At 32.9% G+C, this 27,602-nt stretch overlaps 2 protein-coding genes across 2 annotated transcripts in view; one reads left to right on the top strand and one right to left on the bottom strand.

Moving 5' to 3' along the window:
- Nucleotides 1-27,602, bottom strand: part of LOC107445474 (uncharacterized) — a 186,345-nt gene that overhangs the window by 134,443 nt on the left and 24,300 nt on the right. Inside the window, exons 7-10 of the mRNA XM_087151393.1 lie at nucleotides 25,890-26,062; nucleotides 21,844-22,104; nucleotides 19,810-20,004; nucleotides 17,867-18,104 (exon numbers count right to left, since the gene is read on the bottom strand). Coding sequence (XP_087007519.1) covers nucleotides 17,867-18,104; nucleotides 19,810-20,004; nucleotides 21,844-22,104; nucleotides 25,890-26,062 — 867 coding nt within the window. The remainder of the gene's footprint in view (nucleotides 1-17,866; nucleotides 18,105-19,809; nucleotides 20,005-21,843; nucleotides 22,105-25,889; nucleotides 26,063-27,602) is intronic.
- Nucleotides 6,630-11,827, top strand: LOC147804034 (uncharacterized). Its single transcript, XM_087151726.1, has 3 exons — nucleotides 6,630-6,898; nucleotides 7,361-7,600; nucleotides 7,922-11,827. The coding sequence occupies exons 1-3, from the start codon at nucleotides 6,830-6,832 to the stop codon at nucleotides 11,384-11,386; spliced, it is 3,774 nt and encodes a 1,257-aa protein (XP_087007852.1). The 5' UTR covers nucleotides 6,630-6,829; the 3' UTR covers nucleotides 11,387-11,827.

Raw genomic sequence — 27,602 nt, 5'->3', positions numbered from 1 at the left:
TCTCACTCTCTATTAGAATGCGATTGAATGATTTGTATAGTGATCCTGCACTACCGGGAAGTTTCGGAGGGGTGGAATCTTTGTTCCGTTCGATGAAGGGAAAAGTGCCTCGAAAGGAGATAAGAAAATGGCTATCGTCGCAAAACTCGTATACTCTTCACAGAGGCGTGAGAAGTAATTTTAAGAGGAATCGGGTAATGGTCAGTGGTATGAATATTCAGTTTCAAGCTGATATAGCTGATTTAAAAGGGATAACAAGTTTCAATGATGGTTATCGCTACATCTTAACATGCATTGATGTGTTTTCTAAGTATGCCTGGGCTTTCTCATTGAAACGAAAGAATGCCACGAGTATCTTATCTTCGTTTAAAGAAATATTTAAAGAAAGGAAACCTTTTAAGTTGCAAACCGATCAGGGGAAAGAATTTCTCAATAAAAAGTTTCAATCTTATCTGAAAGAGGAAAAGGTAAAATTTTTCACTACATTTAATCAAACTAAGAGTTCTATAATTGAAAGATTTAATCGCACTTTGAAGACGAAGCTTTGGAAATATTTTACTGCTAAAAGCACTTTTAGGTTTATCGATGTGTTAGAAAGTGTAATGAAAAGTTATAATAACACTTATCACCGCAGTATCAAAATGGAGCCAGCTAAAGTGACAAAAGAGAACGAAAAACAAGTTTTAAATCATTTGTATGAAAATGCTCCTTTACACAAAATAAATAAGTGCACATTTAAAATCGGAGAAAATGTACGCATAGCAAAATCAAAAATGATATTTGAAAAAGGATATGAAAATAACTTTTCTGAAGAAATATTCACTATCACTCGTTGTATCCCCAGAATACCCCCAGTGTATAAAATTAAAGATTTGATGGAGGAGGAAATTCAAGGCACATTTTATGCTCAGGAATTACAGAGAATTGTTCTTCCTAAAACATTCCCCGTTGAAAAAATTTTAAGAAAACGTCTTCGCAGAAATAAGTTACAATATTTAGTTAAATTTAAAGGCTACCCTAATAAATTCAACACGTGGCTTCCTTCAAATGACTTATTCACCTTATAAAAATGAGATGACACCTTCTCGCTACATCATTCGACACAATGAGTTTCTATATAACACTACCGAGCGATGCTTCCATGGACATTTTCCCAGACAATGTAATGTCACATTTTCACACTAAGCTCCCTAGAAGATTGGAACTCTTAGGTGAATGGGAGATCGGTTTAGTGGAAATAATTTATCCCAGAATGTGGAATAACATAGTCGAAGGTGAAAATACATATGAATACGATTTAGGGAACGGAGTAAAAAAAATAAACTCCATTCCATGCGGTTTTTACGAATCAGTTAATGAAATTATCGGTCAGTTTGAAAAAAATATAAAGATACAATTAGGATATAACAAATTCTCAAAGAAAGTTAAACTGCAATTGTCAAACGGTGCTACACTCCGCTTGTCTAAGGGATTAGCTGAAAGTTTAGGTTTTCCTTCCGATGAGGTATTGGGGGAAAATATGATACCTCCGGGTACGTTTACTATGGAAAGTCCTTTTGTAGCAGATCCCAACGTCGATTTACGTTTATTGTATATATATACAAACATTATACAAAATGAAATAGTGGGTCATATGGTAGCCCCTTTGTTACGAATTTTGACAGTTAAAGGAAAAGACGGAGAAATGGTTCATGCGCAATTTGAAAGACCGCACTATTTACCCCTCAGTAGAAAAAACATTGAATCAATCGAAATAGTTATAAGAACTCACTCAGGTCGTTACGTGTCATTTGAAAGAGGGAAGTTGATAGTGAAGCTTCACTTTCGCTTAAAAAACTTATAAGCTTGGAATAAATTATTTTCAATCAAAACAAAATGTATCAAAACTATCACTGCTGTACAAAATCTTTTGAAGATTATTATTCGAATCAAGCAGGAAATGGATTATCTTATTATAAAGGTGTATCTCTTCAAAGAGGAAGTGGTTTAGGTGGAATTTTTAAAAGTATGTTTCGAATGGTTTTACCTTTATTCAAATCTGGTGCGAAAGCTGTGGGGAGACAAGCTCTCAGATCGGGTGTGGACATAGCAAACGATTATATACAAGGCAAGGATTTGAAAGTTGCTTCGAAACAGCGTATTAAGGAGGCATCTAAAATACTCACCAATAAAGCTGCGGATAAAGTAAAAACTATGGTTGGCGGACATAAAAGGAAACGTAAAAGCAGAAAATCTGTTAGTAGTAAAAAGTACCGCAAAGTGTGCACACCTGATATTTTTAGCTAATATGGCATTGATAAGAAATGATTCTTCACCCTCTGTTAAATCCGAACTTGATTTATTTCTCGTGCCTCCCACTCAGACTGCTATAGAAAAAGGTCAATGGTCGGAGTATTATCCCATATCAAGTATCCGTGACGATCTCCCTATAGAATTTAATATATCCGGAAGTTCAGAGGAATATTTTGACTTGAGTGCTACCCAGCTCTACGTTAAAGTAAAAGTTTTGAAAGATAATGCTCCTTTACCCGAAAATACTAAAATTTCTACATGCAATTTATTTTTTCATTCACTTTTCTCTCAAATAGATGTGATGCTGAACGATCGTACCATATCGTCCTCTAATAATACGTATGCGTATAGATCTTACATTGAAAGCTTATTAAACTACGGCTCTGATTATAAGAAAAGTTTTCTAACCTCCGAATGTTTTTACAAAGATACTGCTGGACATCTAGATGAAAATGATCCCTTTAAAGAGAATGAAGGGTTGAAAAAGCGTTCTTCAATGATTGCAAAAGGAAAAGTGTTAGAAATGATCGGAAGTTTACATTGCGATATTTTTTATCAAGACCGCTTATTATTAAATATGGTGGACTTGAAACTAAAGCTCGTTAGAAATAAACCAGAATTTTGTCTTATATCACCCGAAAAAGGAAATTATCAAATAGTGATTGAACATGCGTCTTTATTCGTACGCAAAGTTAAGGTGAGCCCAGGAGTCTTGTTAGGACATGCAAAAGCCTTAGAGAAAACATCAGCAAAATATCCTCTCGATAGAGTATTATGCAAAATGTATTCTATCCCCACTGGATCGTTCTCCTTTTCTCAGGATAATGTTTTCTTAGGTCCACTTCCAAAACGATTGATTTTAACGTGCATAGATAATGATGCCTTCAACGGTACTTATACCACTAATCCTTTTAATTTTAAACATAATCATGTGAATTTCGTTGGTGTGTATGTGGATGGTAATCCAGTGTGCTACAAACCTCTAACTCCAAATTACGAGGATGGGCAATATATTCGCTCTTACAACAGTTTGCTATTAGGAACTGAGAAATTAGCAAGTAGCAAAGGAATTTACATAAATCGTGACGAATTTTCTAAGGGGTATACACTGTACGCTTTTGATTTAACTCCTGATTTGTGTGATGGAAGTTATCTCAATTTAATTCGTCAAGGAAATTTAAGAATTGAGCTCAAATTCGCCAAACCTCTACCTAAAACAATTTCGATGCTGGTTTATGCGGAATTCCAAAACGTAATCGAGATTACGAAATCTAGAAGCGTTTTGTGTGATTTTTCAGTATGAACACAATACAAATTGAAGGAATATTAAATAAAGATGTTTTCACTCGATCAATGTTCGCTGGTGTTTTTGCAAGTGATAAAATTCCAAAGCGAATAAAGAAATTTCCTACAGCATTTATCGTGAATACAGATCCTTACAGCAAACCAGGAAGTCATTGGTTAGCAATTTATGTAGAGTCGCCTCATTCAATTGAATTTTTTGATTCATATGGACACTCACCAGACTTTTTTAACAGCTATATTCGGAATTATCATAAAAAATATAAATGTGTTACTTATAATGATGTTCCTCTGCAAAGTGATTTGACTGCTGTCTGTGGGCAATATTGTATTTTTTATTTATATTTTCGCTGTAGAAACCGACCAATGAAATTTATTGTTAATTCCTTTCAAGCAAAATCTATGCAAAATGATGAACGAGTGTATAATTTTGTGAAGAAAAAACTGTATCGTGAATGTGTACCATTTTTCATTGCATAATAAAGTGTATAAATAAATGTAATGCGTATGTATTTCCTTCATTTATCATTATGGAACCATTGAGATTAAAAGCACCCTTCACAGCCCTGATTTGCGGGCCTACGTCTTGCGGTAAAAGTCACTTTCTAAAGAATTTTTTAAGTAATCATAGTAAATTAATCTTTCCAAAAATCGATACAATTGTTTGGTTTTACGGAATATATCAAGATTTATATGACGAAATACCTAATGTAACTTTTGTAGAAGGAATACCTGAAAATTTCAGTAGTTACGCGAGTAAAAATACTCTATTTATTTTAGATGATTTGATGTCTGAATGCGGAGATAATAAGCGGATTACTCACTTGTATACTCGAGGATCGCATCACATGAATATATCGATTGTCACTGTGAGTCAGAATATATTTCATAAAGAAAAAGAATTTAGAGAAATATCTTTAAACTCTCATTATTTGTTTCTATTCAAATCTAGACGAGATGTGAGTCAGATATCGCATTTAGGAAGACAATTATATCCCGGAAATTTAAAATTTTTTCTCGAAGTATTCGAAGATGCTACAAAAAAACCCTACTCCTATTTAATGATAGATTTAAGACCCGAAACAGAAGAAAACCTCCGTTTGCGAGCGAAAATATTACCGGGTGAAGAAACGTGTGTTTATCAATTGAAATAAAAAGAATCAGCTCAAATTGTTTGTAACCATTTGATATCATGGGTGCTTCCAAGCAGGATATGCAAAACCTCAGACTAATATTGATCTGTCCTAAAAATTCGTTGAAATCGCTACTGAGAAAATTGCCCAAAACAACAATAAAATGTATATCGGAGTGCTGTCTAAACACATTAAAAGGGAATATTCCAATCTCTTCACATCAAAAGAGAAAGTTAGCTCGTCATAAACATACATTGAGAAAACTCTCTGACAAAAAGGTCTCCTTGAAAAAGAAGCAAAACCTCATCGTTCAAAAAGGGGGATTTTTACTGCCACTCCTTTTACCCGCTGCGCTCAGTGTTTTAACTTCTCTGTTAAACAAGTAAATATGGAATATGCTAAAAAGATGATTTTAGTACCCGAGCACATTGTATCACGTCACGTCCCACCCGATGAAAAACTCAGTGAACTGGATCGTGAAATGAAAGAAATATTGCAATCTCAAATGGACGAAGATGTAAAAATAAAAATGTACAATCAAGTATTGTTAAAGAGAATAAAAATAGATGTATTAAATTCACCCGTAACAAATCAGGAGACTCGCTCTGAAGAATTAACTGAAATGAACTCGGAAATGGAGCCTGAAATGAAAGAGGAAAATCATATTGAAAGTTTAATGTTATCTTCAATTCCAAAGCAGTTTACATCGACCACGAAGAATATTTTAGATGTTTTTAAGAGAAACAATAACATCGTGTCTTGGACACCTGGAGGAGAACTCGTACACAAAGGAACAGTAGTGAAAAATTCAAACATCGTAGATTTGATCAACAGCGTGGTAAGAAAAAGGAAAAGGGACACAGTTATGCCAGGGCAAGAAGAATTCCGTGAAATTCTCAAAGACATTAATTTACCTCGAACATTTGTTAAAAATAAATCTTATGTTTCACAAAAAGGATATTCTCTTGTACCTAAAGTGAAAAAAACTAAAAACAAGCCATTCCAATGGCTAAAAATGTAGTTGTGATAAGGACGTATTTAAAATAATCAATAAATAATTAAATATTAATGATTGTATCTTTTTTATTTTTCACATCATTTCACATTTTATGTATACGTTATAATTCAGCGCTCGCGTGACGCGTGGGGGGGCGGCGGTGCGGCGGCGGCACTCTCCCCTCGTCCCGCGGGACGGCGCGCGCGATCGGACGCGATGATATTATATCATCCATTTACCATATTTATAATCATGTGGCGACTTCGAATACGTCACAAAACAATTTCTATCAATAACATTTATCCTCGCATTACTTGCACAGTATCCATCATGTCATTAGACGGTCGAGTCGTCTCTTTGTTAGTGTTCATTCTGATAAACGTAATACTTTTCACCGCAAATATTTTAAGTACGCACAATGTCATAGACTTATGTCGACAAGATGGAATCGCAATTACGGATAACGTCTCCTTCACTATTTGCAATGATACGTTCGATTTTAAGTACAATGGTAAGAGAAAAATTAGTGTTGTCGCCGCACTTCAGATAATGAACGCAAGCGACCCTGAAAATGGAAACTAAAACCATTATGATAGTCAGCATGTAAATAGTCGTTAAAAAATTGTCGTGAAGAAAAGGGATGAGTACTTAAGTTTTTTTTTTTTTTTTCTTCATCTTAGAAATAATAAGTTTAAAAGCAAGTGGGGGATAACTATTTCGGATAAAATAAAACGGAAAAACATTTTACTGTGCTGATAATGCACAATATATTAAAGCTAAGTGAATTTTTATCGATCGAGAAAAAGGGAATCCTACCTCCTTTGAACAATCAATGATATGGGGAACGAAAACATTGCACTGTTTACGATAAAGTACCCTTTTTCCCTGTCAAGGATAGGGGGGGTTAAGTGGTCACCTGTGTAATGCCCTTTTTTCTTCTAAATTTAAAGCACTATTTTTTTTTTTTTTATTTATTGCTGATGCAAATTTTATGATAAGTTCTCAATATATAAGAGAGACGTCTTAACGTGGTTAAGTGTCAGTAATATTTCCGAGACAGTGTCGGAACCTTCTCACTGTGTACTTTCTGCGAGCGCACCTGACGATGGAGCACATCGTTGTAAATGACATGGAAGATGTGGAGGCCGACCAGGCTATAATGGCTGTATCAGATGTAAGTACTATGCATTTTATTTTCTCCTTTATCCATTTAATTTTTTCCGTCTCTTTTCTATTTTTGCTATTTATTCCTTAGATTTGTCGTTTATTTTATTAATTCCATCTATTTTTATTAATTTTTTTTTTATTTTTTTTATTTACTTATTTTTATTTAGCTTCTATCTTTATTTATTTTTTATTCATTACATCTCTTTCTTCATATTAACGAGTTTTAGATTATAACATCTTGAGGTTTTGCCGTTCTTTTTTTTCTATTCTTTTTAAAACACGCTGTGTTTAAAACAGCTCCAACCAATTTAATGTCCTGAATCAATTGAAGACTGATATTGTGACTATCATAACCTTCTTCTTAACTTTGAAACATTTACTTTTAAATATTTTCTTTATTATAGTATTTCTAGCATATTCCTATAGTGTTATACCTCATTTATTTATTTATATCTCTTTCCCATTTTAGGAAGTGTTAGAAAGGCTTCGTCAAGACTATCCCTGTCCCACATTGGAATCTATAGGAGGTAAAAGGAGATCTTCAGCCGGTGACCATTCGCCTATGAGAGGATATGGCCGAAAACGGATGAGAAAGCTGTCGAGTAGCGATGAGGACAGCTGCCATGAATTGATGAACGACCCCATAGCAGACGAAATTGTTAGAAATATGCCCTCCGATGCAGATATATTGAACCAACATACTCCAAGCGTACGTAAGTTCATTCTTTAGTTATTTTTCCCCCTTTTATAAAATGAATTATACATTATTAAAGAATGTTATCCATCTATCTTTTCAATAAACTATAAAGGAATCCTTTCAGAATATATTAGTGAAATAAATCTAAATTAAGTTTAAATGAGTAAATGTAAACAGAATAATGCATTTTAGAACATATGAAATAAATTTAGGGAATAATAAAAATAAATAAATAAATAAAAACTTATTGTAACTCCTTCTATTGTGTTGACATAATATTTGTTTTAGGAACCGTTTAGCTAATTTTACACTTTCTTTTTTTCTCTTTTACAGACTTCTAAGACCGTTAGGAGCGGCCCAGCGGGGGACCCCCCGAATACGAGTAAGGCGCCCTGTATCGATCCTACAGGAGAGCAGTGTGACAGATCGGCCTTTGATGGAGTTGTTCGAAGCCGTCTACTTCACAGCAGTAAGAACCACGATTTGCTTCTTTTCTTACACGACGTAGAACTAAAGCTTGAGGAAACTCTGACACTAGATATTCTCTCTTCGCCCATTAAATGGTATTTATGCCTTAAGGCTTTGTTTTCCAGGAGAGGGCATAATGAGGAGCGCGAAATAGCTACCTCCTTTTTCCGTAGCTGTAATGTTGTATCACTCAATTGTGATAGTTTGCGAGAGCAAATTAATTGTGCCTTCGCGAAAATTATTTCATCCTTTGATGAGTTTATCGATAGAGGTAGCGGGTGGGTTTTAGAGGAAGTAAACTACTTAGAACTAAATACTTCAAAATACATACCGTTAAGCGGTTCATCTTATATCCCTGTTCCCCCTGAAATTGCGAAAAAGAAAGCTGTGTTAAACATTAAAAATACTGACACTAAATGTTTCCTCTGGGCAATTTTAGCAAGCCTCCACCCGTGTAATGATAGCAAGAGTGCGAATCGTGTTAGCAAATATAGAGAGTTCGAACATGAGCTAAATTTAAAAGGTATAACGTTCCCCATGAAATTAAACCAAATATCTAAATTTGAAAAGTTAAATAACTTGTCAATAAATGTATTCGGTAATGAAGAAAGTAACATTTTCCCCCTTCACTTATCCACAAATCGTAGCGGTGTACATCATATTAATCTCTTACTGATATCAAAGGACGAAACTCAACATTTTTGTTTGATTAAAAGCATGAGTAGACTATTATCTTCCTTAGTTGCGCATAGGTCGTCAACTTTTTACTGCGACTTTTGTCTCCATCGTTTTTACTCTAGAAATGCACTCGATGATCATATAACCTATTGTAAAGAACATAAAATGCAAAAAATAACAATGCCTAGTGATGAAGATCGCATTCTAAAATTCAAATCGGTGCACATGATGCATAAAATACCCTATGTAATCTACGCTGACTTCGAGTGCATTCTAGAGCAAAATACTTCTAATTTAGGATCGCACACAGAAGTTAATTCTCGTCATGTGCCTTGCGGATATTCTTACGTCATTATAGACATTGAAGGGAAATGCGTTAAGCCGCCAGTCATCTATCACGGAGAAAACGCTGCAGAACATTTCATGCATTCTTTATTGGGTGAAGAAAAAATGATCCTAGATTTACTTTCCGCCAATAAGCAGATGCAGTTGTCGGCAGAGGAGCAACAAGCATTTTTAAACGAAACGCACTGTTTTGTCTGTAAAGAATCATTAGGTAGTGAACGTGTTAGGGACCACTGTCATATTACATCTAAATATCGAGGAGCATTACATCCAAGTTGTAATTTAAATTATAAATTGCTAAGAAAAATTCCCGTTATCTTTCACAACTTAAAAGGGTATGACAGCCATCATATAATTAAAACTTTAAGCAAAATTGGAAAAAAAAGAATATCATGTATTGCGACTAACGCACAAAAGTTTATAACATTCTCCGTCGGTCATCTTCAATTTTTAGATTCGTTTCAATTTTTACCGGCCTCCCTAGATAAATTAGTGTCTAATTTAGATGACGACGAATTCCATGTGCTATCTTCACAATTTCCCAGCTATCAGCTTCCCCTTTTAAAGCGTAAGGGTATTTACCCATATGAATATTTTGATTGCATGAGTAAATTTGACGAAACTCGATTACCTCCGCGCGAGAGTTTCTTCAATAGTTTAAATGATGAGCAAATTAGCGAATCAGAGTACAATCATGCACGCGCTGTATTCCAAACTTTTAACATGCGAACATTAAGAGATTACCATAACCTATACGTAAAAACCGATACACTCCTTCTCGCCGACGTATTCGAGAAATTTAGAGCCTTGTGCTTAGCGCAGTATGAGATTGACACCGCTCCGGGGGTCAGTTGGGTCAGCTGTTTGAAAATGACAAAAGTGGAACTGCACCTACTTACGGATCCGACTATGCACCTCTTCGTCGAAAAAGGGATACGCGGCGGGGTTTCAATGATCTCCAATCGCTATGCACAGGCTAACAATAAGTATATGAGTGGTGGCTATGACGTGAACATTCCCTCCTCTTATATTGTTTATCTTGATTATAATAACTTGTATGGGGGTGCGATGCTATCCCACTTACCAACAAAAGATTTTCATTGGTCTGAAAATTTAAATGTGAGTGAAAATGACATTTTAAACATGACTGATGAGCAAGGGGAGGGAATGATATTGGAAGTAGACCTAGAATATCCGGCAGGCCTCCATGAGCTACACAATGATTTACCCGTCGCACCTGAGCAACTTAAAGTAACAAATGATATGCTATCTCCTTACTCACGAGGAGTGGCAGAAGAATTAAATGTAACTAAATCCTCCAACGTCTCAAAATTAATTCCAAATTTAAAAGACAAAAACAATTACATTTTGCATTATAGAAATTTAAAGTTATATTTACAATTAGGATTGCGATTAAAGAAAGTACACAAAATTTTATGCTTCAAACAAGAAGCTTGGCTTCAGCCATTTATTAACTTTAATACAGAAATGAGGAAAAGAGCGAAAAACTCTTTCGATAAAGATTTTTATAAACTAATGAACAATAGTGTTTTCGGCAAAACTATGGAGAATCTCCGGAATCGGGAAAATATAGATATTGTAATTGATAAGAAAAAAGCCCTGAAAATGATTGCCTCCCCCTCTTTTCGTTGCTTCAACATCATCGATGATAATTTGGTTATCATTTCGCGACATGTTACATCTCTCACACTGAATCGCCCTTTATACACGGGTTTTTCCGTCTTAGATATCAGTAAGGTATTTATCTACGAATTCCACTACATACATATAAAAAATAAATATGGTTCCAATGCAAAATTATTATTTACTGACACGGATTCGCTCTGCTATGAAATTAAAACTAATGATATTTACCTCGACATGCTTGAAAATTTAGATTTATATGATACGTCAGACTACCCCAAACATCATTTTTTGTACAGCGATAAAAACAAAAAAGTCCTCGGGAAAATGAAGGACGAATTACACGGTGTTGTAGTGAGAGAGTTTGTTGGACTCCGCTCCAAAATGTACTCTTTGTCATCTGAGGAGGGCGAGAAAAAAACAGCTAAAGGTGTAGTCAAAAATGTTAGAGAGAAAAAATTGAAACACAGTAGTTATAAGAAATGTCTTTTCGAGAATTCTCGAGTAAGAGAAAACATGAAATCCATCGTCTCGAAAAATCACCAGCTTTATTCTGTAACTGTAAATAAACTAGCTCTTTGTCCTCTCGACGACAAAAGATACATTTTGGAAAATGGATGCGACACATTGGCTCATGGTCATTTCAAAATTAACACTATGTAATTTAAGTGTTCACTCAATCCCTTCACTAAGTCTTTTTATTTAGTAATTTCATCAACTACATTTTAAATATTATACTCAATTATTTGCTGTTATTTCTATTTTTACAAATTGAAGTAATAAGCGCGAAGGCACAATTAAAAATATACACTGCTGAATGTATGCCATCCATATACAACTCTTTAACCTCCATTATTGTCATTGCTATAAATGCAGAATCTATTTCATTTTATTTTTTGGCTTGCATCTATTTTTTTTTTTCTACCAGATATAATAAGTAAATTTTATAATTGTCATCTAAAGAAAAAATTTTACTCCACCTAATTATGTAATGAAACATCAACTATTCTATTCCCTCAAGATTGTTTCTGTGAATGAGGGCTTTTGTGAAAACTGTTTGTATTCTTAAAAAATCATGTAAATAAAAGTGTTTTTTGTTTTATATTTTTGTTTGTATTGCTTTATAATTTTTACATTTCTTTAAAATGGCACATTTAAGTGATTTAATTTGATAAAGAAAAAAACTTTCATTTTATAAGATAATTACGTAGAGTTAAGCTTATTTTCTTCGCATAACTTTAAATTGTTACTCGTCATTGACCTATACAAATAATCTATACAAATCTATACAAATATCTTCATAATTTTTTAAAGTTTAAAATTAAATCATGTAAAACAAAATTAATATGTCATATTTATTAAATTAATTTGAGAAATATTTATACTTAATTACAGCGATAAGCAACAAGTAAAAATATAATCTTCTCCACTCACGGGTTTCATTTTGATAAAAGCAACTGAAAGAGAACTTATATTGATTAACCATTTACATGTCTCAATGGCATAGTGGTTAGGACGAGCGTTAAACCACTATGCCATTGAGACATTTTAAGTCGAAGTGGTGAGGTTGTTAGTTCGAAGCTTCTCTCATACATCTTTCTTTACAATTTATTTTTTTCTAATATTTCTTCATTCTTTCAAACTTTACAGTTTAGTCACTAGATGTCACCATGAGTATCAGGGTAAAAATTAAAAAAAAAAAAAAAAAAAAAAAAACTTATTTTTCAATATTTTCTATTTCCCACAATTTAAGATGAAGTTTTTACACTAGGTGGCAGCATGAGCGATTATATAAACTAAAAATTACTCAACTCAAAGAAAAGAGTAAAACTTTATATTTTCCGTTGCTTTAAATACATTCCTAGCATGTTGGTTAGCGTCATAGCTAAATCAGCATGGTAGGAATGTATTTTATGTCAAGAGCATGAGATCAAGGGTTCGAAACTTGAGTTAAATATCTGTATTTATGAACACATAAATATTTTTCAAATGTTTCTATCCTATTTAAATAAATAATGGTATTTATTCACTAGAAGTCAGTAGGAGCAACAAACCGAAAAGATTACAATATTTTTACTTTCTTAGCTTTTAGTTTCCCCTTCTTACACTAGATGGAGCCACGTGTATTAAAAAGTTAAAATACAATTTTAAAAAAAATAATAATGAAAAAAATCTTTGTCCGGAAAGAAGTGATAAGTGGTGAGGTCATTGAACTAAGTGAGGTAGAACCCCCAAGTGAGGCAGTAGCTCAAGGTAGTGAGCGAAGTCAAGAGGTCATAGACCTTAAGTGAGGCAGTAGCCGATTCGCAATGAGGTAGAACCCCCGAGTGTATCTCAAGGTAGAGAGGTCATAGACCTTAAGTGCGGCAGTAGCCGATTCGCAAGTGCGGCAGAACCCCCGAGCGTATCTCAAGGTAGAGAGGTCATAGACCTTAAGTGCGGCAGTAGCCGATTCGCAAGTGCGGCAGAACCCCCGAAATTCCCCTACTCACAATGTACAATCTAAATTAATATACTTTTTTAAAAGCCAATAAGAACATTGATAGAATTCTTCTTCATAAGTACAATACTATGGCTTTGATGATAAAATACTATGTCTTTGATGATAAAATACTATGTCTTTGATGATAATATATTATGTCTTTGTGCTAGAACATTGTGTTCATTGGCGAGCGAGCACAGCGAGCCATGGTTCACGGCGTGAACCACATAGGATTGCGTAGCAATTTTCGGGGGTTGGTGAGCGTTAGCGAGCAGGTGGCGGAGCCTCCTAGTATATTATAATTTAATACTTCATAAAAATATATTACAATTTAATACTACATTTAAAACTGCAATATATTACAATGTAATACTACATTTAAAACTGCAATATATTGCAATAATTATAATCAGCATTACAATACAAATTAGAAAAGATATCATGCCATATATCTATAGCCTGTTTATTAGTGTAATTTAGTCACCTCTCTCGAGATCTCAGTGCTTGAGTTAATATCGAAAGTAGCAACAAAAAAATATATAGAGCTTAGATGTTGCCAAATATCTTATAATTTATATTAAAATTTTTAAATATATAAAAAAAAAACTTTAATTAAAAGAGATAAAAACCCTCTGAATTAAAAAAAAAGCGATAATGGGTGAAAATTAGTACACATAATCTGTATTCTTAAGTCTAAGCATTTTTTCAACTATAGTTGATAATTTTTAATATACAGGTGCGTGTGTATTTGTAATACACTAAATGTTCTTCGTGTTTACAGAAAATACTTACTTAAAAAAAACAATGAGGAATGAAAAGCCAATATGAGGGTTAGAGAGCAGTCCCTTGTGAAGTGATATGTATTTAAGTCAGGCAGAGGCTTAACCCCATTGATTTTTGAGAAGCTCCTTCAGTATTTATAAAGTTTAAACTGAATTGCAACAGTGCATATAAAAAAGGTCGAAAATTATACATTTTTCTGTTTTTACTCGATGTCATTTAAAACAATTTTTTCCAAACACTAAGCCGATTAACAGGCAACACAGCTTGCGTAACTCTGTTTAAATCACTTTTTGATTCCCAAGTAGACTGATAACGATTTTATAAGGTCCCCATTTAAAAAACATCTTAAAACAATTCTTCTGAAAATAAACGTTGCATTTAAAATTTATTAGTTTACAGCACATATAGTTCAATTTTAAAATCAACGTAGATAAGTAACTATACTGTTACAATTCAAATTTGTAAAGAAAAAAAAATTTAAGTAAGTTTAATATTTAAAAAATTTCTTATTTAATTTATATACATCTAAATTTTAACGCATACAAGCTTTAAAAAATACAATTCCTTATGAATGCAATATTTCAATGATTGCTATACTTAAAATCATACAATATGAAAAGCCATGAGCTGTTTAAATGTAGGCAATTTTTATAGTAGTTTAGTAATAGACAAATATCCATGAACAAATAATATGCATAGGTCTGAGGTGTTTTTTAAAGTTAAAACCTCGGTGATATTGAAATTTATTATTATTACAACACGCAATTCTAACTGTAAAAGTTCATCAAAATAATAATGATGTAATTTAAACTTAATTAGGTTTAATAAGATTTGTGTGACTGAAAATTCCACACCATAAAAATTTGAAAGAAAATTTTTCTTCCTTTCTGGGATTCTAAAATACACTATTTATGCTGCTTCCTGAACTAAAACAGTTTTTTTTATTTCCCATCACTAAATACTCCACAATATAAAATTATTTTTTTCTGTACAAAGTCATGAAAAAGTTCTGAATCCTTTATATTTAATTTATATCTACAATCTCATGCATAATAATTTAATGAAAGCGTTTGATATTACTATTCAGAATAAGAAAGCATATGATTAAGTATTAATAACCCAACAAGATTTGCATCGAATTTAGCCAACTCTTCAAATGATTTCGTTGATACAATTGCCTTAAAATTAGTCTTTATATATTCCAATATTTCTTCTTTTAAGGATTCATCTACGCAAATGTTTAAATTTAAATAAGAATGAAATTTTTTATACATTTATTTGATATTTATTTATTGATTATTCATTTATAAATTATTTAAAAATATGTTTTTCATTATTTAAAACTTCATACCTCATCAACTTCAAATGCAATTTTTCTTTCAATCCAAGGCTTCTGAGAAAAATTATTTATGTTGCTTCATTTACTAAAATTATTTTTAATTTCCCACAATTAAATATACTTTATCAACTTCAAAGTTTATGGCTTCGATATAGAATAATAAAAAAAAGTTCTAGATATTGACTTAAATCTTCAACTTCATACACTATCATTTTAACAAAGCGTTACGCATCAATAACACAACAAGGTTTGCATCGTATTTGGCCAACTCTTCAAATGATTTTGTAGCCACAATTTCCTTAACATTGATCATTATATATTCCAATATATTTTCTTTAAAAGATTCATCGCCGTGATTAGTAGCCAAGATCAACAACTGGCATGCATTGTTTACTTGAAGATAACGCAGCAAATCTTTCGCACAAGCATTCCGAAGGGACAGCACTTCATATTTATCAGCGACATAGTAAAGGTCGCAAGCATCGTCAAAAGCATGATTTTCTATTGTGCCGGTATACAGAAATGTGAGGAATTCTTTCATTATAGGAGCACGTATGTCCTTAACATTAATTTCATTTCGGACAGCTTCGCTAGTGTCGTGATCGAACATCTTTTCGAAGACTGGTGATCTTGCTCTTAGAATCACTTTGTGTGCTTTCATGCTGACACCATCCACGTGTATTGTAATGTCAGTACCTATGGCTTGTTCTAGAAGCTTTTTGAAATTTAACGACATTTCTTGCAAGCACTCTGTAGGAACATTGTCACTATTGCTACTTTTTGTCACTATTTCTTTATCAGTGTTCTGATTCAACACTGTTTCTTTAGAAGTGTTCTGATCCGGCACTATTTCTTTAGAGGTGTTCTTATTCAACACTATTTCTTTAGCAGTGTTCTGATTCAACGCTATTTCTTTAGCAGTGTTCTGATTCAACACTATTTCTTTAGAAGTGTTCTGATCTGGCACTATTTCTTTAGCAGTGTTCTGATTCAACACTATTTCTTTAGAAGTGTTCTGATCTGGCTCTATTTCTTTAGAAGTGTTCTGATCCGGCACTATTTCTTTAGAAGTGTTCTGATCTGGCACTATTTCTTTATCAGCACATTGATCCTTTGCTCGTTCATTGCTAATCTCCGGAACAGGCATGCTCATAATTCCTTTGTCAAATATTGAATCTGGCACTATTTTCTTATCAGTATTCGGAAAAACTAGATAACACATAATAGTTATGGGAAAGCTAATGGGAAAATAGCTTCCAAATTCCAGAAGTAATTCGTAACTAAACTCTTCGTTAAAACTCAAAGAAGACATGTGACCATAAAGAGATTCTTTATTTGCATCGAATACCATAGCAGTGTAACAAACATTTAGTTCTGCACACTTTCGACAACTTAACCACAGACCAACCTTATTTGTGTTTGATACATTATATCTGAAACAACACTTGCTTTCCCCTACTGCAAGAAAGTCATCACTGTACAAAAATAATCCAGATCCGTATTTAAATTTATCAGCTTTTAGCTCAGTTAGAATCATTATTTGAGAAACGTTTGTAAAACGAACAATTTTTTGCAGTTGGAGAGGCATAATAAATCAGCTTTGTACCAAGAGAGAAAGATATTTTGCCCAGAATTGAATACATCTGTTCTAAACTGATAAATATTATCTTATTTTTGATCAATTTTGACGATGATTGTTCGTATCACTTAAATATCATAATTTCATAGTGAAAGCGGCTTTCTGGATGTTGATAAAGTTGATTAATAAAGATAACGAATAAACTCCTTGTGTCCAGAATCAGTTTCACATTACACTACCATCATATGAAATAGCTTAGTTTATTTATTATTAAATGAACTTTCCTCATTTTGAACCCATATTTTACTCGGAACTCAATTATTACAAAACAGTGGTGATTCAAAAAATTTAAAATATTTTATCGAATTTCACTCATTTTAATTTAAGTTATTATCACTTTTTTATTATTATTAATTTAATATTTTGATTTAATATCAGTTTTTTTGTAAGTTTTATTGCAAAAGGCTTTTTTTTTTAATAAACCTTCAGAAATATATTGCTCTCTAGAAATATAGCACGCTAATTTTGCGTTAATAACGTTGGCATTTTCAGTACAAAAAAAATTGGAATTGTTATTTAAAACGGAAGATAGGGAGAATTCTTTATTGTTAATTACTTTTAATCAAATCGATAGACACTTGGTAGAAAAATAGTGCTATCAGACCTGTTAGATTGTGAAGTTAAAATTTTTTGATAACAATTAATGACGTTTTCAACATTTTAATTACTTCCATCGTAATAGTATTTACTAAACTGAGAAAAAAGTATTTTTAGATCTAATGCACAATATAATTCAGTACTAAAGGAGAAAATATAGCAAAGGGTATTTTATTTATTTATTTTACGGTCTAGTAGTTTTAAATTACGTCAAATTGGTTTGGACAGGCAAAATGTTTATAATTTATAGTAATTTTCAATATCTTCAGGCACAAATATCAAGATAAAAAATCAGAATTATACCTATAGTATCAAACCTGTCCTCGTAATATTCAGATGTCCATTCAAACGTAACGTTTATCCCAGTTTCTACTGTACCCATTAGAGTTGCAACTTCATCAATTTTCGTACAGTTCACAGCAGGTCCTTCAAGTTTCAGTCCACTCAAAAGGCTTATAACTCGAACAAAAGTTTCTTTTTCATTTTTCAAATCATCAGAATAATCACTCGTCAGCTTTGCTCTCACTTTATATATACCGGGCTAAAAAAGTATAAGATAAAAAGGTTTTAGAATATTTCCTCTTTAACTATTACTTTATTGTATGTTTGTTTTTAAAAAAATGCATTAAAAATGTTTTGATAATTTTATAATATACCGATTGTTCCAAAAAATTACTGACGTGTTGAAAATTTTGAAGGAAATAGGTGTTTTACGCCTTGTTTAGGAAGCCAGAGGATTTATTCGCACTTACATTCAGAATCAATATCAAAATTTGACATCAGATGGCGCTGAAAACTAAATGAACTTGCAAAGCAATATTTTCGAAACAGCCTGTTTCCAGCATTACTTGGTGCAGTCCTAGAGCAAAATTAACAGACTTTTGTGCAAATATTTCGTGTGTAACGGTCTGAAGAGCAGAAGGCAACATTATAGTATAGTTTTTTGAGTTGTCTGTTGACATATCTTGCTACTAATCTGTAACTAATTTTTAAAGTTTGATGATTAAAAGTCAGGTTTCTTAAGCAGAATGAAACAAGCCGTACGTTTCTGCTTTCTGTCCATACTTACATAAAATATTATTATAGAAGCTCAAATATTATAGCCAAATATACTACTTATAGTCTCTGAAATATTATAGCCAAATATACTACTTATAGTCTCTGAAATATTATAGCCAAATATACTACTTATAATCACTCAAATAATAATAATAATAGCCAAATATAATACTTATAGCAGCTCAAATATTATATCCAAATAAACTACTTATAGCAGCTCAAATATTATAGCCAAATGTACTACTAAATGTACTATAACAGCTCATTTCATATTCTTAGGCCAGAAATTTGAACGTATTCCAAAATGTTGAAGAGTTCAAATTTTTTTTTCTAAGCTAATTAATTTATGTAGTTTTCCGCATAAATTTAGTTGCTCGATTTTAAATGTAGCATAATCTAATTTTAGGAATTATTGTTTTAGAAGATTTTTAGGAGAAAAAAAATTCTTCTTAACACTTGGTTAACTATTATTAGTAGTTTGGAAGAAAATGAGACTTCGATAGGTTTAGCATGGATATCTTTTCAATATTTATAAAGATTTGTGTCATGACAATTTCGAATTTAATTTTTCGTTTAAAAGGGAGAAGTAGCAATTGCTTTATTTTGTAGTTCAATATTAATTTTCAAGGAGCTATGAAATACGCGATTAAATATTATGAAAATGAATAGTTTAAAAAACTAACCTTTCCTTTCTTGATTTTAGAATTTTTTTCCAAGATTTAATAAAAAGAAATAAAAAATTCAGCAAAATTTGAAAATAAAAGTATATTTGTTTAGAATCAATCAAGAAGATTAATCCTTTACACTCGAAGGGTTACAACGGTTAAAAAAAAGAGCGTAACTAACCACAAACCCTAAGAGCTTAAAAGACAAAAATCATTGTCCACATGTGTATCACACAATACCATATTACTAAATGTAATGGTCACTACATTTTAATAGAGTTGTAGGTAATTTATAAGTGACAGTGATGTCTGTGTGACACCTTTCGAGTGCAAAGGTTTAAAAGTTTGGCTTAAAAAAGAAATGTAGTTTAAAAATAGTTTTGTAAGAGGTCATTTCTAAATATAACAAAACAACTAACATACTTAGTAATAATTCCTATAAGCCAAATAAACTATTTCCAATTGCTTTGTAAAAGTGTTAGATAAAGCGTAATATATAATATAAGTGAAAGAAAATCTTACTTCGGTAAAATTGTGGTGAAATGAAATATTGGTTGGAATTAAGAGAATTGTTCTGATGTGGTGTCGGATATTCAGTGCTTCTCCTTTCTCATTCGTGTCCACCAAATTAAACAAAATATCTTCCTCTTTAGCATTTCCAAACATCAATTTGGTAGGTTTTTCCATCTTCAACGCTATTATATCGCCTGGCTCAATCTGTAAATAGCATTACTTATCATATAATGTGCAGAAGAAATATTGATATTTCATTTATATAGGGTGTCTGGTAAATGATGTATAATTAAGATTAAGAATTGCATAGAAACCAATGTATGGAAATATCATCATAAGCCGCTAGGGGCTCTTTCTTATCATGAAGTGCTTCTATGTGTGTCGTTAAACAGGCGCTTTTATATATCTAAATTATCTTTATTTTTATGGTAATTTTGTGTTTTCTAAAAGCTATTGCCCAAAATTCTATTTAAATTCATTCAGTAATAGATTTTATACTGTAATTTAATAATTTGGCTACTAATTTGACATTTTGGCGGAATTGTTAAACTACTGTAAAAAAGCAATTTATGCATTTCTTTGAACGCAATTTTAGACGATAATTATTAGAAAAACAAAAAATTGGGATTCATAAAGATACCTGTTCACAGGTACATGTAGAAGCAATCCATTATAGGAAAAAGCTCCTAGCGGCGTACAGTGACTTTTCCTGTCTTGGGTCCTATGCAATTTTATACCTGATTGTGTGGTTGAAGAAAGATAGAACTTACCAAAAAGTTTGTTGCAGCATTTACGAGACACTATTTTACAATCCAGCAGCTTTTAACGACTGGCTCTCTTTTTACTTTTGGAGATTTTACTCGTGGTTATAGTTGGTAGCAATTATAAAGCAAGCTTTTATTTCTCTTATAATTTATCATCTACACTAAAAAACTCATTTAAATTTTTTTTTCTTCATTTTTATTTTAGAAAATACCGAACAGGAAGGGGACGAATCGTTAAATGCCGCTGGATTGGAAAATCGCTTACGGGACAACCTGTATTTTGCATTAATTTAATTTCTCTGTTTCAGTGAATACGATTCGGCTTGAGAGAAAATTGATAGGTCTTACGTAATTATAAGATGATTACGGTTCAAGAGTTACATATTCTCAATAAAACTTAAAAAATCACAACTATAATGGATAAAAGTACACTTAAAATAAAAGAAACAAAAAAGAAGGAAAGGGAAAAAAAAGAAAAAAACTAATGCTTCACGTGGAAAGGGCAATAACACATTGTTCTATCTGCTTCTAAATTAAGCGAAGTGGAAAATGTAATTTTCTAGCGAAAAACTTATTATACTGAACTTAATATACCGAAACAAATGTAAAGTATGTCTAAAATAGTTAGTGACTGAATAGCTATTTTTACAGGTGATAGAACATCTATCTTTACCTCATCAAGTTTAACATTTTACCAATTTTTTCAAAAACATTTTTTGTATGAAAGTCCTGAAGTAAAAAAAGTTTTGAAAAGCTTTTTTTTGTTGTTGTTGAAAGTATATTTAATAGCTCGTTGAGAGCTAATATACAAAAATTAGTAATCACCACTCTTAAAATTAATTCTTATAAATTCTGCAAAAAATAAATAATATTATTAAAATTAAAAATCATAAATTATTAATAAAGTAAATAGTATCAAAAAACATAAAAGAAAACGAACTCTGATGAATCATTATTGGTGTCGATCAAATCAATAGAGAAAAAAACGATGTTGCATTGGTTGATTTCGAAACTGAATGATCGCAGTATAATTATAATTTCATTTTATTTTACCTACATATTGATTTGTTACTTTTTAACATTTTTTTAATCATAAATGTAATTTTTTTTTGCTATAAAAATATTTCGAAATGCGCATCAAATTGTAAAGCTTCCATGCAGATATTTTACTTCTGATAAATACGCACCAACTCAATATTGAATAAAGATTTTTTTAATAAAAAAAATACTGTATTTTTATGGATTGATAAGCAGAAAAATGAAATAGACAAATCCTTACTTCAACATAATCCACCTCTTTCAGAGGAAAATAGTTGTAACCTGGTGTATCTATTTCAACTTCAATATTCGATTTTGGAGTGTAATTATCTTTCAGTTCAAGAGTACAAAAAGATTGTTCGTCGATAGTAGCACATGTTTGAGACATGGAGCAAAATGACTCTTTCTCTACATTGCAGAGGCATTCTCTTTTGGGTGGACAAGATTCTTGGCACGTTGCAGAACAAAATTTTTCATCCCCGTCGCATTTAGGTTGTAATATCTAAAAATGACGGGAGGGGAGATCATTTCAGATTATTTATTTGTTTACAAGGCAAGATAAAAATAATAGAAGAGATTGCACAAATTAGAAAAAGAAAATACAAAGATATACCCAGGGTTGCGACTGAATTCGAACCTGCTACTTTTACGCTTCAGTGAATGTGGCAGAAATGCAGCTATCGGCCAAGTAGTTGTTGTTGTTAATTTACGTCGCACTAGAACTGCACAATGGGCTATTGGCGACGATCTGGGAAGCATCCCGCAGGATGATCCGAAGACATGCCATCACAATTTTGATCCTTTGCGGAGGGGATGGCACCCCCTCTTCGGTAGCCCGACGATCTGCGTGTGAAGTCGAGCAATTTACGGTAGCACAGTTTAACGAGGACCAACACCGCACGCCCTCGGTCCCTACGCAGACTGATCCAAGTGGTCACCCACCCGCACACTGACAGCAGCCAGTGATGCATGACTTCGGTGATCTGCTGGAAACCGTGTCTTAACGATCAGTCCACTGCTGGACATCGGCCAAGTAGACCCCACTATTGTTGGTAATCTTGTTTCACTTATAATTACATGTGCAAATGCAGTTGTTGAATTACATTTACGTTGCACTAGAGCTGCACAATGGGCTATTGGCGACGGTCTGAGAAACATCCATGAGGATGATACGAAGACATGCCATCACAATTTTGATCCTTTGCAGAGAGGATGGCACCCTCGCTTCGACCTGCACGCGAAGTCGAGCACTTTACGGTAGCACAGTTTAACGAGGACCAACACCGCACGCCCTCGGTCCCTACGCAGACTGATCCAAGTGGTCACCCACCCTCACACTGACCGCAGCCAGCGCTGCTTGACTTCGGTGATCTGCTGGGAACCGTGTCTTAACCATCAGTCCACTGCGGAACCATATGCAAATGCAGGCGTGTATGTTCATTACAATAAACAACTTGTAAGCCCTTGTCAAATTGAAGAACGGATATATACGATGTAGAGAAGGGTGTCCAGAAGTTTATCTATGGTTACGATGGGATTCAAACCTGCTACCGAGTTCTTAGCAGAATAGCAAGACCACTAGACCAGAGAGATTTTTTATTTAGTTTGTGGTTTCAAATAGATATGCCGGCGTATGTGCTCAATACAAAGGTGGCTTATAAGCTATTGTAAAATTGAAGATCGGATAGCATAAATTAAAGGAAAAAAGGATGATACATCTAGGTTTACAGGGGGATTCGAACTTTCTAACACCACGCAAGAAAGCGTTTGGCAGATTGGTGAGACCGCTTGGCTAGCGAAATTACCAGAGGAACCTTGGTAATTTGATAAATGTGAATAAGTAAATTGCGTTTTGCATTCAATTGGGATTCGAACCCGCTACCTCCGAACTATTGAGTTTTTAGGATGTCAGTTTCGTCATTCGGCCATAATTACACTTAATTGCGTTCTAGTTTCAATCGGACAATAACGAAAATGCTAAATTAGTGAAGTTTGCTTAATTTTAACTAAAAATTTTGCTTTAAAATTTGTATAATTTATTGTCATTAATTCATTGCTTTTGGTTCATAATAATATGAACTGAACTGATCTGCGCCCCCAAAAAACCAGCAGTTAAATTTCTATACTTATATTTCAAATTCACTGCTTTATTTTTTTCAATTTAATACTCTAAGAAAAGAAATCCCTAGCAGAGATTGAGTAAGGGGAAAAGCTAAAACAAATTTTTTTTAATTTTGTTGCCATATATATATATATATATATATATATATATATATATATATATATATATATATATATATATATATATATATATATATATATATATATATATATATATATATATATATATATATATATATATATATATATATATATATATATATATATATATATATATATTGGGGTTTGAGGACATTGGTCAGCTTCATATAACTGTCGTACCTGGAGACGCTTCGGCAACACAATTGGCTGCAGAGTCACTCATGGTACGATACTTTTATTTACATCGCACTTGAGCTTCATAGTGGGCTACTGGCGATGGTCTGGAAAACATCCCTGAGGATGATCTGGAGACAGCATACATACGTCACATCCCGTTTTACAGGGAAAACACATTCACACACCATCCATTCATCCATAGATCTTAATTTTGACCTGAACCAAAACACGATCAATTTCCGATCTAGTATACCCAAAGGTGTTGATTTGTTTTGGGAACTTAGAGAACTTTGTGATCTCGACGGCTTTAGGGTGCACCAGTCACCATTTTGTACAAGGGGAGTCTTCGGCCGGTGGGTGTCCAATTCACTACCTCTAGGACATGGGTCCAACGCCCTGCCAGCCAGGACATCCCAGCCCTCAGCGTCACTCACATTGGTGAAGATCTGGGAATCGTGAGTTCGATCCTGGCAACGTACTAAACATTTGGAGTTTATACAAAAAAAGTGCACAGAAAAGTTGTTGTGACTGAAAATCAAATTATTGGTGAAGTGTGGTGGTTTAAAGAAAAGGTAATTATTTCAGGTGCTGTGTACATATCATCTAATGAGGGTAAAAATGACGTGACATTCCTACTATGGCCATTAAGAGCCATCTGAATGATCATCTGCTAAGACCATCTGAAAAACAGATCTAGAAGCTTGTCTGTAATTGAGTGAGTACCTAGAGTTGATTTTTAAAATTTATAAGTAAAGAGAGATCAGAGGTAATGTCCTGGGGATCGGTAGTTTTACCAAGTTAACTTCTATTTAACAAATTAAACTGACTAGATCAGCATTCATACTTTTTATTTCATTTTACTTATTTATTTTAGAATTCCCGCAACAGAATCAGTTGTGGACCAGGGGAGTTCTAGAGGTCAAGGTTCGACAGTTACGTGACCAACGGCATAACTGCGGCAATGGGGTCAGTATTGCTCACAGGTCGCCTCTACTTCCCAGACAAGATGCTACCCATCGATCTGAAGATGGGTGGGTATCAAGCCACCACTGGGGGGTCGAACTTCAGTTCGACCGGACCATCTCAGATCATTCATATACTATAAATTACGTTGGCTATTCTCTTCCATTGAGTAAAGGATAGAAAATAGATAATTCTAAGCATTTTTTCTAGTTTTCAGTCTATCTCAATTTTTTTCCCTTTTATTATTTTCCTTTTCCTAGTTTTAAGTTTGCAAGTTTATTCATATCGGAAAGTAGACGAAATTTTGAATTAAATGGTGATAGATTTTGCTTGCCCCACTTAGAAAACAACGATAATTTGTATAATTTGAGCACTCTAGCAAGTCAAAATGTCGATTGATGATAAATTCTACTCGGCTATATAAGTTATGCTTGCAATGGTTGGAAAACGCTTAAAATTTGTAATTATAATTCAGCACAAAGCAATTATGAAAGTTTGAGCTCACTAGCTAGTCGGAAGGGAATCGAAAGTTGATTGATGAACAATATTATGAGGAAAAAAACATGGCTTATGCATTATGCTTATAATGTTCATTAAACGATGGAAACTTGCATTGCTATCAATCATAAAGTTCTAGTAGACATCTGAGTAATTTAGTTAAGAGTAAAATAATCGAATTCATGATGCAGTGGCGGTAATATAGTTACGAATTCTACATAAACGTCCATGATGCAATTTAAAATTTCTTCAGATACAGAAAACTTCGGTAGAAATTTAAATGCTCTAGCTAATTGGAAAGTTGTCGATATTTCGATTGCTAGATTCCTTACTCACAGACATGAAAGCAAGATAATAATAACAATACGAAGCAAAGTAAAACTTTACCTGTACTTCGAATTTTCCCTTCTGAGTTGCAAAAAAATCAAAACCTATCAGTGTAGAGTAAGGAAGATTGCCAAGACCCAGATAAATTATGTCTGGTGGATCAACATCTCTGTTCGAGGTTGATGGTTTTGGTATCTGCGGTATAGATGGTCCAATCGGTAAAATTACACAATCTGTAAAAGAAAAAATAAATAAAACAAATCAAAATTTTACTTAAAAAAATTTGCGAATTCGGGACAAAATATCAAAATAGATGAGTGATATTTTTCCTGGAATATATAAAACTATATAACATTACAAGAAAACTTAAAACAAAAATCAATTTCAAACAGCTGTTTTGATGCTATGGACAAGAGACATCAAAAATGCCTTGATTGTGGACCCCACAACTATAAATTCCCAGAAAACTTCAACGATGCATATGCGAAAAAATTGTATACGTTAATCATTTTAATTTCATGTAAAGATGTTGTTTTGGGTTTTAAGTAAAAGATTTAGAGAGATATCCAAGCCATTTACTGAACTATATCACTGAGTGAAATAAATAAATCAATTTTTGTATGCGCCATTCCAATTGGACAATTCATATTTATATCCCAATAGAAAGTTATTCATAGTGGTTGTTAATTGTAACAGATCATTGCTGAATTACCAATAGACAGGTAAGTCAAGCGACGTCAGCTTAGACAACTCTATACCATTCGATTTGCTGACGTTAGTCAAACTGACTTGGCGTTGTTGTAGAGGCTGGAAAAAATATTTTTGCTTTAAGCTAGGTTGATCTGTTTTTGTAATTTTCTCTATATACTTTTCTAACCATTTTCGAAAAGTCCTCAACGGAGACAGATTTCACCCAATACTTGATCCGGGATTTCCGTTGTTTTCTGGATTGGGAATTTCAAGACTACGGAGTTAAACATTCGAAGTTGTAAAATCAGAAATTAAGTCAGCTGTTCAACGATGGTTATAAAATAAAATAAAATGTAACCTTTGTAAAAATGTAGCAAAAAAATATACACATTAGAAGTCTGTATAGATTACCGTATAGATTATAGTGAAGAATCCGTTGAAAGTTCTGTTAGTAGAACATGAAAATTTTACAACAGCAGCAGAAGATGATCAAAGTCAGCGTGATATTTAAAAACAGAAGAGAGAAATAAAGGAGGAAAAATAGAAAAGCTTGTCACTGGAGGTGATGGACATTGGTCTAAGAGAGAGAGAGCATGTCTGTAAGCTGTAAGTCATATATAGAAGACTAATTTGTTTAAAAAAAGTCGCTATTGCAATTTAAGATCCACTTTAGTGACAAAATTAACTTCTGGTGCAGTATTTTACTTTCATCTTCGTAATTTAATCAATCGATTCAAAGCATTCACTAATAGCTTCATAGTCTCTTCCCATGAGAGCCAGTTAAAGACTGCAAGGTTGATTTCAACAAAAATCAAAAGTTATTATCTAAACGAGGAAGAAACAAATTGAAGTCTATCGTACTACTTGTGAAGAAAGTGCCCATTGAAAGTACATCAAAACCAGTTTGAGTGCATTGATGAAGCTTTGAAGTGTTGCATGCTATCACTTTTCATCTTCTGTCTGTTTTCTACGATAATCAAACAGGTTTGCATATTTTCAGTCACACCTTTCTCTATAGCAATTGAACAGATTTCGATAGCGTTTCTATTTTTATTTTTGTTTAAATATTACTTTGATATCCCT

This window comes from Parasteatoda tepidariorum, chromosome 9 (genome assembly GCF_982258835.1).
Source record: "Parasteatoda tepidariorum strain Cologne lab strain chromosome 9, Ptep-v5.0, whole genome shotgun sequence".
Classification (NCBI taxonomy): domain Eukaryota; kingdom Metazoa; phylum Arthropoda; class Arachnida; order Araneae; family Theridiidae; genus Parasteatoda; species Parasteatoda tepidariorum.
Note: the sequence above shows the minus strand (reverse complement) of the source record. Positions and strands in the feature narration are given on the sequence as shown.